The sequence below is a fragment of the Aythya marila genome (genome assembly GCF_965140915.1).
Source record: "Aythya marila genome assembly, chromosome: 2".
NCBI classification, from domain to species: Eukaryota; Metazoa; Chordata; class Aves; order Anseriformes; family Anatidae; genus Aythya; species Aythya marila.
In genome coordinates this window covers 82,328,901-82,348,948 of record NC_139043.1, presented here as the reverse complement: position 1 = coordinate 82,348,948, position 20,048 = coordinate 82,328,901, and the positions used below count along the sequence as shown (strand labels likewise).

The following is a 20,048-nucleotide window of genomic DNA, read 5'->3' as shown; positions in this document are numbered from 1 at the left end:
TCTAAATGCATTCATCAGATTAATATTAACTCATAGAAGGTAACTTCCCTGTTCCCCTTCACAGCAACATAGAAGAGAGAGATGATCCTGGAAAGACAGTTCTGGACAATTGTACAATTTTTGGTGCTTACTTGATGAGAGTGCTGAAGCTTAAAAGAGCTTCATAGTGAGATTTGACTGTTCAAAAAAAAAAAAGTCACAGTAAAGGAAAGGCACTCTTATCAAAAGGCAGGCTGTTACTTAGAAGAGTGCTGCTTCTTTAAATTTGCTTTCATAGAGTAAAGATATAAAAACGCAGTTGTGTGTTTTCTTTTTTTTCGTAGAACAGCTGCACATAATCACGCCTGGAATAGTAATAAAGATTTCGTACTGCTCCCCGAGTTCTTAAATCTAAAATAGGGAGCAGGGGAAATGAAATAGTAGAGTAGCGAGATTTTGGCAGACAAGTAATTCTTTGTGCTTCCTGGTGGTCAGGTGAGCCAAGATGGAAAGTCGCTGCTTGACAAACTTCAGAGGCCGTTGACTCCTGGAAGTTCCGATTCTCTCACTGCTTCTGCCAACTACTCAAAAGCAGTTCATCACGTTCTGGATGTCATCCATGAAGTACTGCACCACCAGCGCCAACTGGAAAACATTTGGCAGCATCGAAAGGTCCGCTTGCACCAGCGGCTTCAGCTATGTGTTTTTCAACAGGATGTTCAACAGGTAGGTTTTACTTCATGCTTTCTAAATGCATTTCTGTTCTGTCAGGTTGCGATTGGGTGCTGGTTGCAGTGACAGGTGGGTTTGATTGCTAGACCCCATGTTCTTTAATTCAACAATCAAATATATCCATGGGATCGATTGACTGATTCCGAGTTCTGTGTGTTAAGAGAGAAGACTTGCTATTACAGGTAGAAATTATGTTCATAAGTTAGCTCCACTTCATTTTCTTTCTGTTTTTAAATTACCTTCTCTTTTTTACTTGAATTCAGGTAGGATGACAAAGATTTTTATTCTAGACAGAGGCTGTTTTAAGTTCGTGCTGGAAGCTGGTATTCACATTCTAGGTAAAATTCTGGACTTGATGACAGAAAAGAGTTGTAGTAGTAACATGCAATAAATTGTGTTATTCTGTAACAAGGTTTTAGTTTCAAATTCTCAGGGATACTTTACAGGTGGTTTTTTTTTTTTTTTTTTTTTTTTTTTTTTAGAACCTGAACATACTGTGCTAAATAGGCAGAATAATTACAGATAACATTACTTTCTGACATTGTCACTGTTTCTGAATTGATGGCTATTAGCTGCCATGTTTTTGCTATTATTACGGCATCCATAAAAGTTAGGAGTGAAGTACAAACATTAATATCTCTGTGACCTGGTTTTAGCTTAAAAAGGTAAAGCTGTAAAAAAAAAAAAAAATGTTAATGGATTTTTAGTAAACAGAAAATGTTTATTTTCGATGGCAGTTAACAGAGTTACTAGTAATGTATTCCTTGATATCTGTTCTATAAAAAGTAAAGATACGGTCAATACTTACTAATCATGTTCTTTCATTTTAGTGTGAAGGTGTTTACAGACAGGAACTTCTGAATGTGAATTTTAGATAACCAGTCATATGTTCTGTTAAAATAATCTTGTTTCTTCCAAATTAGTTGCACTTTAATTCAAATTTCATGTACTTACCTGTTTCATGTACTTAGACTGAGAAAATGTTGGGTGTAAGCAGTTGGGAGGAAAATAGCCTGGTTTCCATTTGCAGTCATCGACAAAGAGATTTTAATCAGGTAGGGGTAGGGTGTGTGTAAGCAATCTTGTTTGCTCGAATTTCTATACATAGTGCCTATCTTTTCCTGTACAATAAATAAAAAAGATTAAAGAATACTTAAACATGAAGTGTAAAATTATTTAAAACATTCATTATTTTTTAATGTTAAAAAAGGCAAATATTCAAAAGGCAAGCATTTTTCCAAATTCTCAACAGTGAGCTGTGACAAAGAATGTGGAAATGTGTGAAAAACGTCAGCTGACCAAAAAAATGAAAAAAAAAAGCAGAGTTAATGTTATGAATGTCAGGAAAATCACTGAGAACCAATCTGAAAACACTCTTATGCCACTGTATAAATCCTAGGAGCTCCTCATCAAGTTTGTTATATCAACAGTAGTTAGTCTGGAGGGTCTGATGTTGGTACTTGCATGTGAATAGTCAGGGAAGTGGACTTGTCAAAATCACCTCTTACATTTAACAGCCTTCATTCTGAAGAAATTTTCAGATACAGAAATTAAAATAGTAGTTTGTTTCTCATATGGAAAAAGTAGATCCTCTCATCTGTAGTCTAGTCTCAACAAGAGTGGATTGGGCCCTGAAACTTGCTCAACTACCCTGAATTCAGTCAAGGGAGGACCTACTTAGACAACCAAGGCAAAGTGGCCTCCTGCGGTTGTTTGCAGGGTGTATAATTCAGATTTCAGGCCTGTAGGTTAGGCTGCAGGCAGTTTATTTCCTGGGGTGTTCATTACATGCTACAGTGAGCCTTACTGTGCTGAGCCTACTCTTTGCTTTTATTATCTTGGGAGTCATAAAATGTTTATATGAAATTCTTGTTTTCCTCTACATCCTAATTCACGGCTCTGGGTGAAAGACTGAGCTCTGAGACTGCTTGTTTCTTTAAAGCTGGCAAATAACCCTTTGTCAGACTGAGGTCATGGTAGAGTCGTGATCTGCTTCTTCAGCAAGGAGATGGACGTTCCTCCTCTGCCTAAGACCAGTCAGCTCTCAGAACCGGTGCGTTTAGCATCAGTCACAGGACTGAAAACACTGAAGTAGACAGCTTTACCTACTTGTATGACTTTGAGTATCAGGAATGCATTATCCAAGTTACACGTGCAGATTATGGGTATTCCAGAAGTTCTTGTTACAAAAAATTCAAGAAGGTTACTCTCCCTCTAGGTGTATTATTCAGTGCTTACTGGCTAGCGAAATTTCTCTTCCTTGTTATGCCCATTTTTTCTGTATGCTATGCAAGGCAGATCTTGCGTTAAGGTATCAAGATGACCTCTTGACAATTTGAAACTGCATCTTCTAGTGTTAATGTGCATCTCTATCAACCACTTCAGATTTAGAAGTAAATTTTATGTACAGAAATACAGCCCCTGGTTCAGCGAAGTAGAGCACGGTTGCCATGCTCCTCAGTCCTTCCCTTAATATCCAGTAGCTGTTCCTGTCAAAGACCGTGTTGTCCTTTGGTTTATCCTTGTAATTGTCATTAGCCATCCACTTTAAGGATTGTGAAATGTTTCATGTGGAGGTATAGCTTTTTGTTACATTATTTCAAATTAACTATATACTGGCCTATTTTTGATGCTGCTTTTTAGTTGATCACAATGTGAATTATGATTAATGTTCCCTCTTGAAATACAGCTCATCATTCTCTAATTTCATGCTGTAAGACAATAATAAATCAACATCCACACCAGATAAATTCATCAGACAGTAGCCAGTAGCAGAGCTCTTAAAGAAAATGGCAAGCACATAATGAAGGTTCCCTGGAATAGTTTTGCTTTGGCAATTTGTAGCTCCCTTAGCTTTGAAAATCCACAGGGGGAAAAAAAAAGTGATCTTGAACAATAAAGATTCCTTTTTCTTGAAAGAGAAAACCAAAACAAATCTTACTAGATCATCTAATTTGTCTGAGCAATGTTAGCTCTTCAACTGAACACTCATTGACTCTATTCAGTGCATGAAATTACTTGGTTTTGAAGCGTTGCTTAAATGCATATCCAAGACAATTCTGGCATGATTATGTAGAGCTCCAAAGAAACTTTCTCAAATATCTTAGTTTTCATTTGCATGTTCTCTCAAGCTTGCTAATCTTTGTTCAAATGTTAATAAATTAATTTCAGATTGTCTAGCATGATTTAACAACTGGTGTGAAAATCTTTTTTCATCATTGTCAGGGAAGCTAAATGTAATTTTTTTCCGTGACAAAGTAAACGAAGTGTAGCCCTTTTCCACTGTTTATAGTTAAATAAAACACAGTGGCAAGTAACCAAGTTGCACTGTAAGTGAATTTATAAATGTCCTTTAGGATGAGTCAATGGTTTCCTCCTTACCCCTGTCCTGGCTCAGTTTTCTACCAGGTTAATGAAATAAATCGGTTCATGAAAGTGTTAAGTGAGTGACAGAGCTGAGTTGGAAGACAAATAGGCTGTGTACCATATTTTGTGTTACTCCTCCTTAGCTGCTTTTTTTTTTTTTTTCACACCCCCCCCCCGCCATTTTGCTCAGCATTGGGACGGAGTTTTTTGTGGAGCTTTCCAAATCAACAAAAACATGATGGTGCTAGCTAGCTACATACACCAAGAATCATCTGTTAATTTCTTGGAGCAAACAGTAATGCAAGGCACTTGAAATAATAAAAATGATAGGTACCACATAAATTACATCAGATCTGAAAGGTGGAATGTGAAAACCTCTGACTGTGTTAAACTGCACAGAGTTCTGAGTTTCACATTAAATAGCAGAAACGTGCCAGGATATCTCATTTCTAGTTAATTTATATTACTGCCAAAAATTGGATGCTAATTAAAAAAAAAAAATTAAAGCTGTTGCATTCAATTGTTGAAAACAATCCTTCTAATATAAAATATGCTAACAAAATTATAATTTTATGCTTAAGAATTGACAGGCTTACTGAGTGGAAAATATAAACGTCACATCAGGAAAGAAAAGGAAGCAGCTCTGACAATTCTGATTTAAAAAAAAATAATATTTTTTTTTAAAAAGCAGACTTCTAATAGAATTGTTGTATGTGGTTTTATGGTGCTAAGTCTTAAAAGGTCAAAATGAAGATAATGCTTCTGGTATAGAGATACTGTTTACACTCATACAGGGAAAGCTTTAGGGCCTGAAAAACAACGTTAGTGGCTTGCAAGTCAGAAATTAGTAAAACATACATGTAAAAGTTTATTTAAATCATGTATTTATTACGTCCCCACTGACCTTGGATGTCGTCTCTGTCTGTTCTGGATAAATGTGCTGTTTCTTCCTCCTTGATCTGCCATCCACACAGACTGAGTTTTTTGTTTTAACAGTCATTTGTTTCAGTCTGGACTAATGAAGGGCGGGTCAAGAATGCTTTCTAGTTTCTCGGCATCAAAATACTACTGATTTCACTGCATGATTCTACTGTCGCGTTTGGAGGCGGTGCCAGTGTGAAATAATTGTTTTGGGGAGAGAGTTTTTGCACATTTTAACTACTTGAAGATTAGAAATTCCAAGATTTCCTCCCTCCCCTTCTAAATTTTATGTCTGGAAAATAGCACCGAGTAAAGCAGTGGAGATCAGAAAAATGTAAGTGTGCAAAGGAGCTAAAGGGAGAGTGGGGAGGGAAGGACTGGATAATAATGTGGGAAAAATTGGTGAAAATGAGCATGTTGAATCTGCAAAAGATCAGCTGTCTATCATTTATTTCTGCAAACAGCATATCCACAACGTATATTGCAGCCATCAATGATGATTTTGTCAAGATGAAGCCATCTTTCCATAATAATTACTACTTTTAAATATTCTGTATCAGTGCTTTAAGGATGAGCACTTTTCTAGATCCTATATTGGGCGTAAGGATGATTCTGCTGAGACTGCAGTTACAGCTTAATTGCAATTTACTAAAGCAGCTTGCTGTAGTTGAGAGTAAGATTATTCACCCTTTCAATGAAAATTGTTTTAAATTCCTGTGTATTACTGCGTTACTGGAGTGTATTCCATGTGCTTCCAGTACTAGTAGACAAGTTCTTAGTGGGTTTGTATGATATATAGGATAATTCTTTACCTCTTCCAGGAGGAGAGAGAAAATGCATCATTTAAGTTGCAAATGCCTAATATCAGTGTCAACTAATGGTATTGTCCTTTGGGCAAAGTGGTACGTAGGAGTTTTCAGTGATGGGTAAGAGAATGCTCTTACGTCTGAGTCTGTTTTTACATGCTGTGAAATTTCCAAACACAGTGCTACCTCAGTTTTGTTAAGAATCAAGGTAAGAAGGCTGAACACTAATAAGATTTGTATTCATACTGATTTCATTTAGGGGCAGCAGTGCCTCTATAGCTTACTGGTTTAAGTTATCGCCTGTGTACTGGATTTCTGTGGCAATTTCTTCTCTTGAGAATTTAAATGAGCATTATTTGTCACAAAATGAGTTCTCACTGTACTGCTTTTTGCTTTTCATCCAGGTTTCTGGGGCAGATTTTGCTGCTGATTTCATTTGTTAGCTTGTAAGTGTCAGTAGTCCCTAGACTCTAGTCTAATTCTCTCATCCAAACATGTCTCTCTTCAGCTCTTTTTAGAATGAGAAGGGCAGAGTGGTGTACTGAAACTAGTCAAAAGCATTGGTAACATAAACTTTACAGATGACTGAGGCCATATTTGGCTGCTCCTTCTACCTTCTTCAATCAATTCTTACGCTTGAAAGAATCAAGTGAAATTGTACATTGAATGAAAAAACAATAAGCATTCATTTGGCAATATTTACGTGGAAGAACAAGCATGTACATGCCATAGATATTCAGTGAAGTGATGGTGATTTGCGATGGCTGTACTACATAGTACTATGGGATTGTTTGTTGTCTTGAAGGTGTCGAGTGGACAAGGATTTGCAAATGAAAAAAGATTCTGACAGTCAAGATAAATGAGAAAATCACACGACATGATTTCATTTTGTGTACTAAAGAAAGCATGGCTGTCTTGTACGGGAATAGTGTGTGGGATTGTATGTGTATCAAATAGAGCCATGAGTGATGTTGCAGGAATAGTTCTTAACTCTGTGATTGTACGAAAGCAAGAAAATTATCTTTCTCTTCAGTTGTACTAAATGTCAAGTGCTTTTAGTACGAGGCAAATACAGTGTGTGTGTGGGGGAAGCACCCAGTTCTTTGAATCAGAGTTAAGGACACCAGTAGATGAGGAGAGAGATGGTATGGGGTTCTGGCAAGTTTATTTCAGAAGGAAGCAAAACATTACGTTTTTAAATTTCTCTGATTGGAGAAATGGGTTGATAGGAACCTCATGAAGTTCAAAAAGTGTGAAGTCCTGCATCTGGAGAGGATTAGCCTCAGACACCCACCCAGCTGGAAAGCAGGTTGGTTGAAAAGGAGCTGAGTATCCTGATATACATGTACACCAAGTTGACCATGAACTAGCAGTGTGCCCTTGTCACAAAGAAGACTAATGGTATCCAGGGCTGCTTTAGGCAAAGTGCTACTGGACTACCATGAACAGTACCACTGAAGGACCATGGAAATGGTGAAGGGACTGGAACATCTCTCATGTGAGGAGAGGCAGAGAGAGCGGGGACTGTTCAGCCTGGAGAAGTGGAGGCTCAGGGGGGATCTCATCAATGTGCATTCATACCTGAAAGGAGGGTGCAAAGAGGATGGAGCCAGGCTCTGTGCAGTGGTGCTCAGTGACAGAACAAGAGCCAGAGGGCACAAACTGGTGCACAGGAGGTGCTGTCTGAACGTCAGGAAACACTACGGTGTGAGTCACTGAGCACTGACACAAGTTGCCCAGAGCGGTTGTGGAGGCCCGTGGAGACATTCAGAAGTCTCCTGGTCCTGGTCCTGGGCAAGTGATTCCGCTTGAGCAGGGGCTTGGACCAGATGATCTCCAGAGGTCCCTTCCACCCTCAGCTACTCAGAGATTCTATGATAAAGTAAAAGAATGCTGGAGGTGAATATTAAGTGAAGCATTCCACACCTCTTCATAAATACTGTATAAAAGCAATTAGCTGACTTAAAAAAATTACTCATATGGAGTTGTTTTTAATTCTGAACAGCATTCTTGAACCTCAGAGTATCTTCCAAAGAATAAAATACCATATGCATGCTAGTTTAATGAAGGAATTAAAATATGGCTAAGATGTATTAATTTGGAGAGAGACCAGATGTTTTTGTTCATTCGCTCATCAGAAACTTGGTATGTGTGCAGTAATGCTTTGTGTTAACTGGCAGGAACTAATTGCATGTACAACTTACTATTTATAAAGCCGTCAGACCAGTCATTGTGGTAGAAGCTTTAATGTCCTTAAAACGTCTTTCATTCCTTCCATTTTCTGCTATGGAATTTACAATACACAGTTATGTCTATCTGATGTTTTGGGGAGATACTTCTGTGGAACTGGGGCAGAATTCTTCATGTGCTCTGAATGCAGACGTCATTCATCTCATGAGGATTTCAACTCAATTATATTGTGTTAGTTAAAAAAAAAAATACTTTTCTTCTTGTCTTCACAGTATGCAGTAGGAGAAGCAACTGCTCCTCTAATATAAGACATTACTGTTATTCACCAGCATTGTTTGAGAATGTGCAGACTCCATTAGCGTTACATTGCAGAAGAATGTCAGCTGAAGGCACAGGCTACAGAGAGACAACTCGCCAGGGGTCTCGCCAACTGGATCAGATTTGCTGTCAAATTTATGAATGTGCAGAAATTACGCTGTCCTTGGTAGACTTCAAATGCATCCTAAGTCATACAATTTACCTACTTTCATCTAGTTTGGGCCTTCATGAAAGTTCATATGAGTGCTCATAAGAGGATATAACTAATGGCTTCTGATGGCAATACTGCATTTTAATCCATCAATACAGTTCCTTATATGCAGTCCCTTTAAAGCTCCTTAGTTTCTTGAATAGTTGTCTTTTTATCACAACGGTTGTCTTTGTATTGCAACAAGATATTCAGTGCATTCATTTAGTTTTTGTGTTTTTCTTTTGCACCACAGGTGTTGGATTGGATTGAAAACCATGGAGAAGCCTTTCTTAGCAAACATACCGGAGTGGGGAAATCCCTTCATCGAGCTAGGGCATTGCAGAAACGCCACGAAGACTTTGAAGAGGTCGCACAGGTAAAAAATAAAAAAAAATGAGACTTGCAGTACTGTGTGCTTGCCATTGAAATATATGAAAACCTTTTGCTCTGGAACTGAAGGGCTAAACAGAGAGCTCTACTACTACTACCAAAAAAAATCCATTCCAAGAATGGCCTATTTTGTTTCTATCACAAGCTTTTATTCATTTACCTTCTGCACTCCAGCTTCAGTAAGAAAAAAAATAAAAAATCCACAGTGTTACAGAGAGTGGGAGCCTTGAAGCCTGAAAGAACTGCTATTATTCTTTTATTTTCTTTATTTTCACTTAGTTGTTTGAAAGCATTCCTTAAAAAATAAAAGGGATAAAATGAAAATCAGGCTTCTAAGAAACCAGGTGCGCCAGAAAACCCCTTTAGGTTATTTGCTTTGAATGCAGTTGAGTTTGTATATGCCCTCTTGTTTTGAATGACTAATACCAGTGTTTTTTCTGTGGGAAGACTCTAGTTTTAGCTTTTAGTGGAACTGATGATATAACTTCAAAACACACTTTTCTGTAGCACTTAAAAAAAAAAAAAAAAAAAATCAAGCTGAATGAAGTAGAGGCTCCAAGAAATTCAGGGAGCACAGCAAGGAGGTTGGTTTGAGTAGCAGCCTAGAAAAGGGATGTGATGTTAGTAAAACCCATCTACAAGAAGCTGAAGGCTTGAATCCTCCCCATTAGTAACACACGGTGTCTATTCAAAATTAACAGTTAGTGATAGTAAACATCTAATGTTCATCAAGAAGAATCTCATTAAGGTGGGGTCCTTCACTCAAAACAGAAGGTGAATTATAAAATTCTGAAGTGACATGCAGTAGCTTAGCAGTGACACCTGGTATGGTAGATGCATGGGAGGTGTGTTTATAGTTTGCCTGTTTCATTTGCCTGTGTTTATAGTTTGCCTGTTTTATTACTAAAAACAAATTGTAAATATGGTCTTAGAGCAGTCCAGTGGCAGCTATAGTTGGAATTGTATCACAAAGCTTCATTAATATTGATTTTCTATTAACTTTTGCTAAATAATAAGCTTTGTTAGTTTTATACATTCACATGCTGGATTTTCCATATGCATGCCTAATACTTCATTTTAAGTAAAATCTGTAATATTTTCCATAGAGACATACTTATTTTTCTGGGTCAGACAAGCAAGAATCTATTTGTGTAAGACACTTCAGAAAACCCAAATGATCTCATACTTAATACTGTGTTATTTGAGCAAAGAAGAATAAAATGTTTGAGTAACCAAAGGGGATGAAGTGTGTAGAACTATTTAGTGGGATGTAAACTGATGGAAAAAAAAAAAAAAAGGAAAGAAAATCATCTTGTTAATTTGCGTTTTTATTTAAGCTAGAAAGAAGTTATACAGCAAATACTTAGCAAAAGCTTCCTAAAACTGAATGCTACTAGAGTTTAAAATGATCTCTTTAGGGGATGGGTGGAATTTCTATTTTTGGCGACACTGAAAACTAGACTGGTCAGAGGGCTTCAATATACTACGGGGAACCATCCTCTGCTGACAGAAGGGTGGATGAAATGATCTAATAAGTAAATCTTTTTTTTTTTTTTTCATCTCTAACTTTTTCAATTTATAGTGACTGCCAAGAGAGGCACACCCTCTGAATTATTTCTTCTACTTGTGGATATAAGCAGGCTGTAAAAGACATCTTTGCTGTTGGTATTATAAGAAAGATTATGTTCAAGTATAAGAAAGCAAGCAATCTGAAGTCCCTGTTACTAACTTTCAGTTAATTTATTCTCTACCTACATTTCTGGTTGGTCCAGGTACTTCATTTATTTGTTTCTTAATAGGACCCTAGGCATCATCGGAGATTTTCAGTCAGCTCTAGTCAGAAGTTGAGAGGAAGCAGTGTCAAGTGATCTGCCAGCGGCCCAGCAAAATTTTATAAAATGCAGCAAGCCAATAGTAATCCTGAAATGTTCCTGGTCGAAGACTAACTACAGATTAGAGCTATTTTTCTTTTTTTCTTCCCTTCTGCTTCCTCCCTCATTTGTTTTTTTTGTTTGTTTTTTAATATGAATGAGATGCCAATTCTTCAGCAGCAGTCAAAGAGATGTTAAAATAAGTTGTCTATAGAATAGAAAAGATGTTCCAGAGTCAATGGACTGTAGGCTTACAAATTATTCAGTTTAAAATTCATGTGAAAGGAAGGCTTGTCTCTATTTTTACACTTTTTGGTACCACCGCAGAAACATTACATAGTCAAAACTCATCTGACTGGAAATCCTCCCCAGATTCTCATGTGTCGACATCCATGCTACACATGCACACTTTGACTTGTACCCACTGAAGGAAAACTTAGTTTTGCTCTTTTCACATGTAGCCTGCCCTATCCACTTTCTACTTAGCATTTCTCCACCTCCCACCCCACTTCCCATGACCACCTTCATATCCATGAGACTATTTAGTCAGTGCCAGGAGTCCAGCTTTTGACTTAACCAGTTCACGTACGGGCACAGATTTGCAGCTTAGAGCACTGGATGCAGATCAGTAGTGCAGTTGTACTTCCCCGTGCATTTCAGCATGAGATTTGAAGTCAGCTTCTCTTCTTTCAACTATGATTGATGCCTGCTTTTTCACACTCAAAACCCATGAAAATGTTATGGCAAGAATTAATCAGTGTGACATTTTTCCACAGCTAAGTTCTCTTCTCTATCTGTAGACTGCATCTGAGTTAAGAGCTCAGTCTGCTTGGTGCAAGAGATGCACAAAAATGATACTTCCTTATTCCAATACACCTGGAAGTTTCCTACAGGCACCAGTACCACCTCCTTTAAGGATGGAAGAAAGCTTCTCTACGTGAATTGATTCTCACTTTACTGTACCCATGAATGGCTGTAGTGCATCAAACTGAAGGTCTATGTCTTGTGGCCATCACCTGATTAAAAAAAAAATGTTATCTTTACTCTCCCAATTGTTTCGGTCTGTTTGATGTCTGGAACTGAAGGATGCATCAGAACCAGTGTTTAGTCATTGATGGACTTCTCTTCCCTTAATTGGGCTAGCTGCTTCTTGAACCAATTTATGCTTCTGGAATGTATGCCAGTCCCTGTGCCAATGAGTTATGCAATTTAATTGCTCCTTAGATGAAAAGTACTTCTGCTTTCTCATTTTAAGTGTGTTGTCTGATGCTTAAACGTGATAGCATCCACTGCATTTAATGAGTAATCTATTTTAATTTTCTCCACCTTTAATGCTTTGTATACCTCTGTTAATCTCCCTCTGTCCGTAATACGTCTCTCTCCCTCCCCTCCACAGTGCACTAGACTCCAAACACTCCTGTTGTATTTATTGTTGTCAGTACTCATTTATGCATTAATCTCTTAAATTTAATTTTGACTTTTCAGTGCTCTGTCACTTCCTATCTTTTCTAAAAATACCAGGCTTGTTTTTTTTTTCTGGAGAATATGCAGAGAAAGACTTCTCAACAGGAAGACTAGGAAAGCTAAAGGATACATCATTTGGGAAAGGGAGGCATCTCCGTTATTGGATTTTTGCAGTATTTTAGAAAATAATGCTTATTAAAGATTTGAGTATAGTTGATCGTGCCCTGGGGCACTGAGGGATGGACTAAAGGACCTAAAGTTCTTACCAGGTTGGTTCTCTTCCTCTGAGATTTGGGGAGGGCGTACTAGTGGAGAAATTATGAGGAAATGTTAATTGGTTTCCAACCTCTGTGTTGAATGTGTCACCGTGAAGGCTTCTTTGTCAGGTTAGGAAAGGGGCATAAGCAGATTTGAGGGAGAGCTCCTGCCCTTGCTGCCTAACCTTGTAACCGGCGGCTGCCCCTTGCTACCAACACTTCCAAAATCTTCACTGTTCTGCTTTTTCCTCCAAGCTTTGTTTAGAAGTAAGCACAGAGCTGGCAGCAGCATGAGCTAGGAGAGCACTCGTATTTGCTATGGTTTCTTTTCTGGATGGCAGTTACTATCTCCCAAGATAAATATTTATATTGTATTCCAGCTCTACTTGGAAGAGGACTTTTAGCGATAAGGCATGCGTCTGCTGTTACGGCTTGAGATTTGCAACCTGCTTTGAAAGCAGCCTCTAGGTTGGGTTCATTGTGAAGCGCAGGTAGCTCACCATCCAGCTTACAGGAAGAGAAATTTGCTGTGCCTGGGCCTGTTACGTGGAAGATCCTCCTGGAATTCATAAACAACGCTTCATGTGCGAGATCAAGTTTTCATTAAAATGGGAAACTTTTGTTTTAGCCATCTGTAGCTGGGTGTGGCTCTCGGGGCTGATGAAGTATTTGTTGTTGAGGAGTGCCTTGAGGATCTTCAGCCTTGCCCCTGGAACACGTGTAGTCTGTGACTGGGGAGAGCAAAGCAGCAGAGCACAGATCAGAGCCCGTTCTGGGCCAGCACGGCCTGAGCTGCAGCTCTGGAGCACTGAGTAATACGCTCCGCTCTGAAAAGGGTGGGTTTGTCTGCGTCTCTGCAGGCTTTCCCAGGGAAAGTGTGGAGGAGTTCTCTGCCTCTCGGTGCAATTAAAAAGCTGAAGGTTAAGGAAGGACTGAGGTGCACATAGTCAAAATCCAGGAGCAGCATGGGTTGAATTCCTTGCATAGATACCATAAATGAAGGGGGAACTCCCCCCAAATATGCAAAGGCTGCACTGGGTCGTGCAATCCATCCTGGGCTTGCTTTATGCAATTTGCTTGAGACCCTGGAGGACAACTCTCATTTTCTGCCTCTTAGTTGAGTTGAAGGGCCAGGTTTGGATTTAAATTTTCTGAATATCATAATATTAATTAGAGGTGCGATACAATATTTATGGCAAAGAAAAACATTTACATAAGCTTAATTTATCCTTGCAAGCAAATTGAGTTGAGAGAAAATGGTGAGGGAGGCGAGAAAAGAAAAGGTTCAGTTTATATTGTCAACGTTTTTTTTTACATACTCTGTAATACAGCCTTGTCAGGAGACCTCATGAGGTGACATCAGCAAAGCCTCTTTACTGTACATTTGACTTTGATTTGTATTCACCAAAGTTTACCATCCTACTGTGCTTTCTTGATGAGTCCATTCTGAGAACCATTCTAATTCATGCATGAAAACCCAAGGTTAGGCTCAGAACAGAGCGTGCCCAAATTATAGCACGTATGGAAAAATTCCTGTTTTGAGTTAATGAGAATCATAAAGATGCAGGCTGCAAGTGCTAAGCTTTAAGAGTTGTTACATCTCTCTCTCTCTCTCTTCTCTGGACCACAGCACGCTCAGCACATCAGATAGCAGATTTCTCCCATTCTGTTTCTGCTGTGACTGACTGATCAGCTTTAGTTAATCCTATGACACATTGGGACAATATTCCTCTCCAACACTCAGCCATAGACTACTTCTAAATCTTATTTTGTTGTTGCTGCTTTCACAAATGGTGACCCAGCTGACATGAATTTTGGATACCTCATTTCTGTAAGGATTAAGATAATTTTTTCTGTTTCTGTGCCTGGTCACTTTCCACCTTTCTGCTGGATGTATCAATTTGATGCCAAGTGTCTCTGTCAGCAGCTAGGACTTTCTCACCTTTGATAATACACTTTTGAAAAATCTCCTTGTCATTACTGTTGCGATTTTTTCCACCATGGGAACAGGCCAGTTTACAAGTTATTAGACATTTAGATTGATATTTATTCTTGTTGTGAATGTAAAATACTAATACCAAAGAAGAATAAGTAGTTTTCTAAGGTATGGCTCAAGGAAACTTTTGAATGGACATAAACAAGAAATTAATTCAACAGTTAAATGAAAAAGTATCTAGAAATACAATAAAATCTTTAGTAAGTTCATGTTCTACTGCCTTAAAAAATAAGAAAGAAAAACACATTCCAAGGGTCTTCTTGTTCTTTGATTTAACCCTGTGAAACTAACTTATTTCTCTGCAGAACACATATACCAACGCAGATAAACTTCTAGAAGCAGCCGAGCAGCTTGCTCAGACGGGAGAGTGTGATCCAGAGGAAATCTATCAAGCTGCCCATCAGCTCGAAGACAGGATACAGGATTTTGTTAGGCGTGTGGAGCAACGCAAGATCCTGCTGGACATGTCTGTGTCCTTTCACACTCATGTTAAAGAGGTAAAACTGCTGATAAGTCACAGTCCTATCTTTAAGACTTAGACTCGTTATTGTCCGACGTTACTTTCATTGGTAAACCTTTGTCATGTGAAGTAATGAACCCCCTATTGCACAGTGAGTTCCAGGTTGCTTTTTTGGTGTGGTTCTTTATTATTTTTGTTATTATCATTACTGTTTTCCATAAGCAGCTTTCACCTTCTTTTTTGTGCAGGTGTACTTGCTTGTTCAGTCAAGGGGAAAGGGTCAGATCAGGGGACCGATACAGCTGAAGGTTAGCGTTGCTGTGCACTTGTGGTTTTTTATCCAGCAACTGAGTTGTCAGGCACGTGGTTAGATGGACACAGTTCAGTTTAGTTCAGAAGTGAATGGCTAGTTAAGGCAATCCTGCTGATCAGAGAGACTTTTTTTTTTCAGTTTTAGACAAAGCATCTTACTCATTTACATTGACAGTTCTTCTCAACCTAAAGAGTTCATCTGATATTAACAATGGTTTGCCTCATGTTTTAGTCTCCTGCAAAGGTTCTGTTACCTTTGATGCCAGACATTACATAATGAGTTGGTAAGTTAGCATTCAGGAGCAAACCTGTTTCAAATAAATAAATGAAACCATTCTGATAAGTGGTGTAAAAGTTACTGTAGTTCCATAGTGAGCTGAGGAACTGATAAACCAGGAAAAAAATACATCAGGCAGACACTTAATTTTTAGCCAGATCAGTTTTTCTCATCTCATTCAGGGACACAGACCATATGTATTTACAAGCTCATGGGGACAGTAGAATAAGCTAGAGCTAAAATAAAGGCTTCAGTAAGGGTTTTTGGTTACAGGCTGTGGCAAATCTTGACAACTGTGGATTTGTTTTCTGTTAGGTTAAATCTTTTTGCAACTCAAATTAGGTGAAAATATGAAAGGCTTGTGGATCATTACACGTCAATGTATATGTATTTCTCCCCTTCGCCCTATGTAAAGAAATGGTCTGTTCAGTAGGAAAGTGTGGTGTTCAAAGGATTTTCTTAAGCAAAACCTTGTAGAGGATCAGAACGGGAGGTTTTTGTATGTGAATCATCTGCTTTCCACTTGAAACAAATGCACAAGGCAGTTGCTCTTTGAAGAAGGTTGGGATTGTATTACATTTTAGCTTTAGATATGAGGACATAGCTCCCCCATCAGTTTTCTGATAGATGCTTTCTCGATAATACTTACCCAGGACCCTGCTTGTTTAAAAAAAACATAAATGCTGAATCTTAAACTATTCTTCTGAAACTACTCTAATGAACTTTTTGCTTTATTTTTCTTGAGCACTTAGTGCTGTTCTGTTACCTGTTATGAAGCACAGGAGCAACCAGCTGCTGTGAGCCATGCTTGGTGTTTCTGTAGATGTCTTCATTACCTGTTTTTCTGAGCATCAAGAAGAGCAGCTTAAATGATATTTAAATGGACACAGTTGATTGTAGTGATGAAAGATTAAGACTATAAAAGGAGTTGCGAGGAAGGTCCTTAAAAAAAAAAATCATACTGGACTGTGAGTCACTGTTGAGAAATTCTGGGAGGCTGATCCAGATGTGCTGGCGTGTTGCCACTGCTCCCCTAGATAATAATGTTTTACTGAAAAAAATACTCTGCATCTTGATTTATTTCTCCTTAAAAATGGATGTTATTGTGACCCTGTAAGTGCACACAGCTGTTACTATGGCAGCCTCTTTGCAGCCTGGACTTTGGGAAAAGACACTGTAGTTGATGTCTAAATGTTTGCTTATTTGTTTATTTTTTTATTTATAGTTGTGTGGCTGACCTCTATACTTAATAAAGCAGGGAAAATTAAAAAGAGTGTTTATTTACGTAAGCAAGACTATCTTACTTATTTGCATACTACTTAAAAATACAGAGGACAGCAAGTCTGGCAGTTCACGTTTAGTAGACGAGCCCTTTGGTTAATGTGCAGAGAAACAGCCAGCTCAGAGATGTCCTGTGCTTTCTGTATTCTGTTTTGTTTTCAAGAGCACGTTGTTTGTTATCAAACACGCATGTGGAGTGCTGAGAAGGCATCGCAAAGCAGATGGAAGATAAAAATGCCCTAAACCTGAAAGTCATCCATGCTTTGTTGGCAGGAGAATTGCATTTCTCCCACAGGATGTGGGAAGTCGCTGCATAAATTAGTGCATACCTGTAAGAATGTAACCTTTCTACTGGATAGCTGAGTTATGAAATTAATGCGTGTGCTTAACTGGCAAAGGGAGGAGTTCACGTAGCAGGATGAGATGCTGTTTGTTGAACTGAACAGAGGCATTGCAGTTGCTTTAAAAATAAAAAAAAATGTTTCGCTCTTCAAGTATTCAGGGTGAATTTTGTGCCATGTGAGTGTTGTCTTTGTGTTTTCCTCAACTACAAAATGGGCACGAAGAATAAAAACCCTGTTCGTGTGTGACAGCTTGGACAGAGCCGCAAAGCCAACAAAAGCTGGTACTCAGAGCTGTTGGCTGTTTTAGAGGCTTTGAAGTCCCGCTCCAAAAGACATCCAATATCTTGACTGTTGAAGTGGGATGTTTTGTTGTATTTTATTCTTTTCCCCGGAAATACTTCACACTGAATGAATGTTCCTCATCTGGATAAGAGCATTCCAGTACTCCTCCCCCCCCGCACCCCGTTTGTGTAACCTTTATCCTTTACGCAGAATTTGCCTGCAACTTTTCCCAGTTTCCCTGGGAAGCATCAGCCCTGCTGTGTCTGCTCCGTTCTGTTGCTCTGTTCTCACTTATTAAACCAGTTTCTGCTTTCAGAAGCAGCCCCGTTGCTACAAACGCAATAGATCCATTTGACACATCCTAGAAGTAACAGACTTTTGCTATACCTTTGCACAAAGCAGCTGTGTAATCTGTGCACAGCAGCCTGTTTTGATGCACTTTGGAAGTGCTGGCTCTGTTTAATGTTTCCAGAAGTTCTGTGGCCGGGTTATTACAAGCTGGTAAAGTTCCCTGTGGCTTAGAAACATCAGAAAACAGCGTGGAAGTTCTCAGACGCCTCGTGAACAAACCTCAGTAGGCCACACATCTCTCAATGGGACAAAAAAGGATGTATTCAGGGAAGGCAGAAATGAGATGTTAAGTAATGCTCTCACCATTACCCATTTTGCTTATTGGTGATCCAAGCAAATCTGTTATTTCTTATATGTACATCGATTCCATTCTGCTATGCTATTTTTAGATTTAAGTTTGTAAAATTGTGAGTACTGACTCTTAGCTCCCATTCAAACAGTGAGAAATTTCAGTCTAAGCCAAATTTTTCAGGAAGTGAAGCGCTGAAGTTAAAGATGTCCACTGGTGAGCTTTAGAAGTGTGGGGGACCAAAAATATCCCCATCAGAGTCATTGCATTGAACGGACTGTGCCCAGGTTCCCAGCCTGGGGATGGATAAAACGCAGCTGATCACCCAAAACTATTCACCCTTGCTAGACAGTGAATCTCTTCTGGCCTTTGCCACTTTGGTGTTTAATAATAGGGGGAAGGACATGGTCAAATGAGATGTTATGGGAGATAAATCCCACAGGTAGACGATACATTCCTAAATAAATGGTTACCATAAAAGCTTGTGTGCAAAACATAAGAGCAAAAGCCACAGTAGTCTTTGTTGTGAAATCTGCCACCAGGTAGAGTTGAACAGAATTTTGGTGTGAATTGAAATTGTTCCATGCTCTCTCTCTCTCTTTCTCTCTCTCTCAGCTCCCTCAACATCTATGAGTGGGAAGACTGAAATTACGGCCAAACCAGGTGTTTGTAGTAGTGCCAAAGCAGAGCAACAGATATTTTCCTAACTAGAGTGAAGTGTGGGAATATAGATAAGGGCTGAATGCTCATGGAAGAAAATGATCTCTTAAGAGCCTGTTGACTTTTGCATATAACCTTTGTGTATGTTTTGACAAGTTGATTATAAAATAGCTCACAGCACTTTTTATGTATACACAATATGTTTAATAGTGTTAGAAGAAGATTTATCTTTTCTTTTTTTTTTTTTTTTTTTCATCTTACTCAAACTAAACTTTACACCAGAATATACTGGGGCTGGAACAAAGACAAGGGAAGTGGAGTTGGCAGAGATTTCAAATACAGAAAGCCATGGTTCCTGAACAAAACGGGTAAAACAGTAGTCAGTGCAAGCTGCTGAAGGAAGGTGCCATCATTTTGAAGCTGTCAGTGCATGGGAAAGCTGAGGAGGCCTTGCTCTGATCGTAGTGCTGCTGACTGACTCACATCAGGCTATGGAGTGTGTGCACTTGATTCAAAAAAGCACAGTGATATGGTCTCACTTTCTCTTGACTCGGTGCCAGAATTCTGTGATTCTGTGTGATTCTGTGATCAGAAATACGCTCTCCTTTGCATTATTCAGCAGAGAAGGATGTCTGCCTGCACGGGGTTTCATACATTTCATCCTGGGGCGTACCTTGAGGTGACAGACCTGCTGTTCTGTCACTCCCGAGGAATTGGTTCTTCTGTGTTGGTGGAGCGTTCCCTTCCCAGGCAGCTGGTCTGGCAAAATACGGGAAGTGCAGCCTCTGATGGCTATGTTGATATGCTGGTATTCTTGGATTTTAGAGTTGAGCAGGACAATTTCTAAATCTGAAATAAGAGAGAAACATTCAGCAGCAGTACATTAGAGTGTATTACGCTTTATTGGCTTGATGGGATCCAGCACAAATCGCCTCTCTCAAGTTTTTCAATGCTGATTGCTACTTTGGCTTGAAAGAAATGGCCCAAGTTGATGGGTTGCAGTCCAGGTGTTATTGAAATAGTACTAAGAGCTTTGGAAAAGTGAAGCAGAAATAGACCTCTAAAGCTATGGTGTGGGCTTTTTTATACTCGTTCAGTTAAGTAATGGGACAACTGGTGACGGGATGCTGGTAGTTAATGTGATTTTAGGGAGATGTAAGAAACTTGGTGATGCTTCAAGGATGAACTTATTCTGAATTGGAATATATATATATATATTAAAGTATATATATATGATTATAACTGTAGAACAGATGGGGATCTTTGAAGCTTTTAAATATAATTAAATCTAATTTTCAAGAAATATCTGTGT

At 38.8% G+C, this 20,048-nt stretch overlaps 1 protein-coding gene across 5 annotated transcripts in view; it reads left to right on the top strand.

Annotated features, from left to right (window-relative positions):
* TRIO (trio Rho guanine nucleotide exchange factor) overlaps positions 1 to 20,048 on the top strand; it is a 243,097-nt gene that overhangs the window by 97,760 nt on the left and 125,289 nt on the right. For all 5 annotated transcript variants that reach the window (XM_082753785.1, XM_082753786.1, XM_082753787.1 and 2 more), the window contains 3 exons: positions 475 to 705; positions 8,756 to 8,878; positions 14,786 to 14,977. In XM_082753785.1, coding sequence (XP_082609911.1) covers positions 475 to 705; positions 8,756 to 8,878; positions 14,786 to 14,977 — 546 coding nt within the window. The remainder of the gene's footprint in view (positions 1 to 474; positions 706 to 8,755; positions 8,879 to 14,785; positions 14,978 to 20,048) is intronic.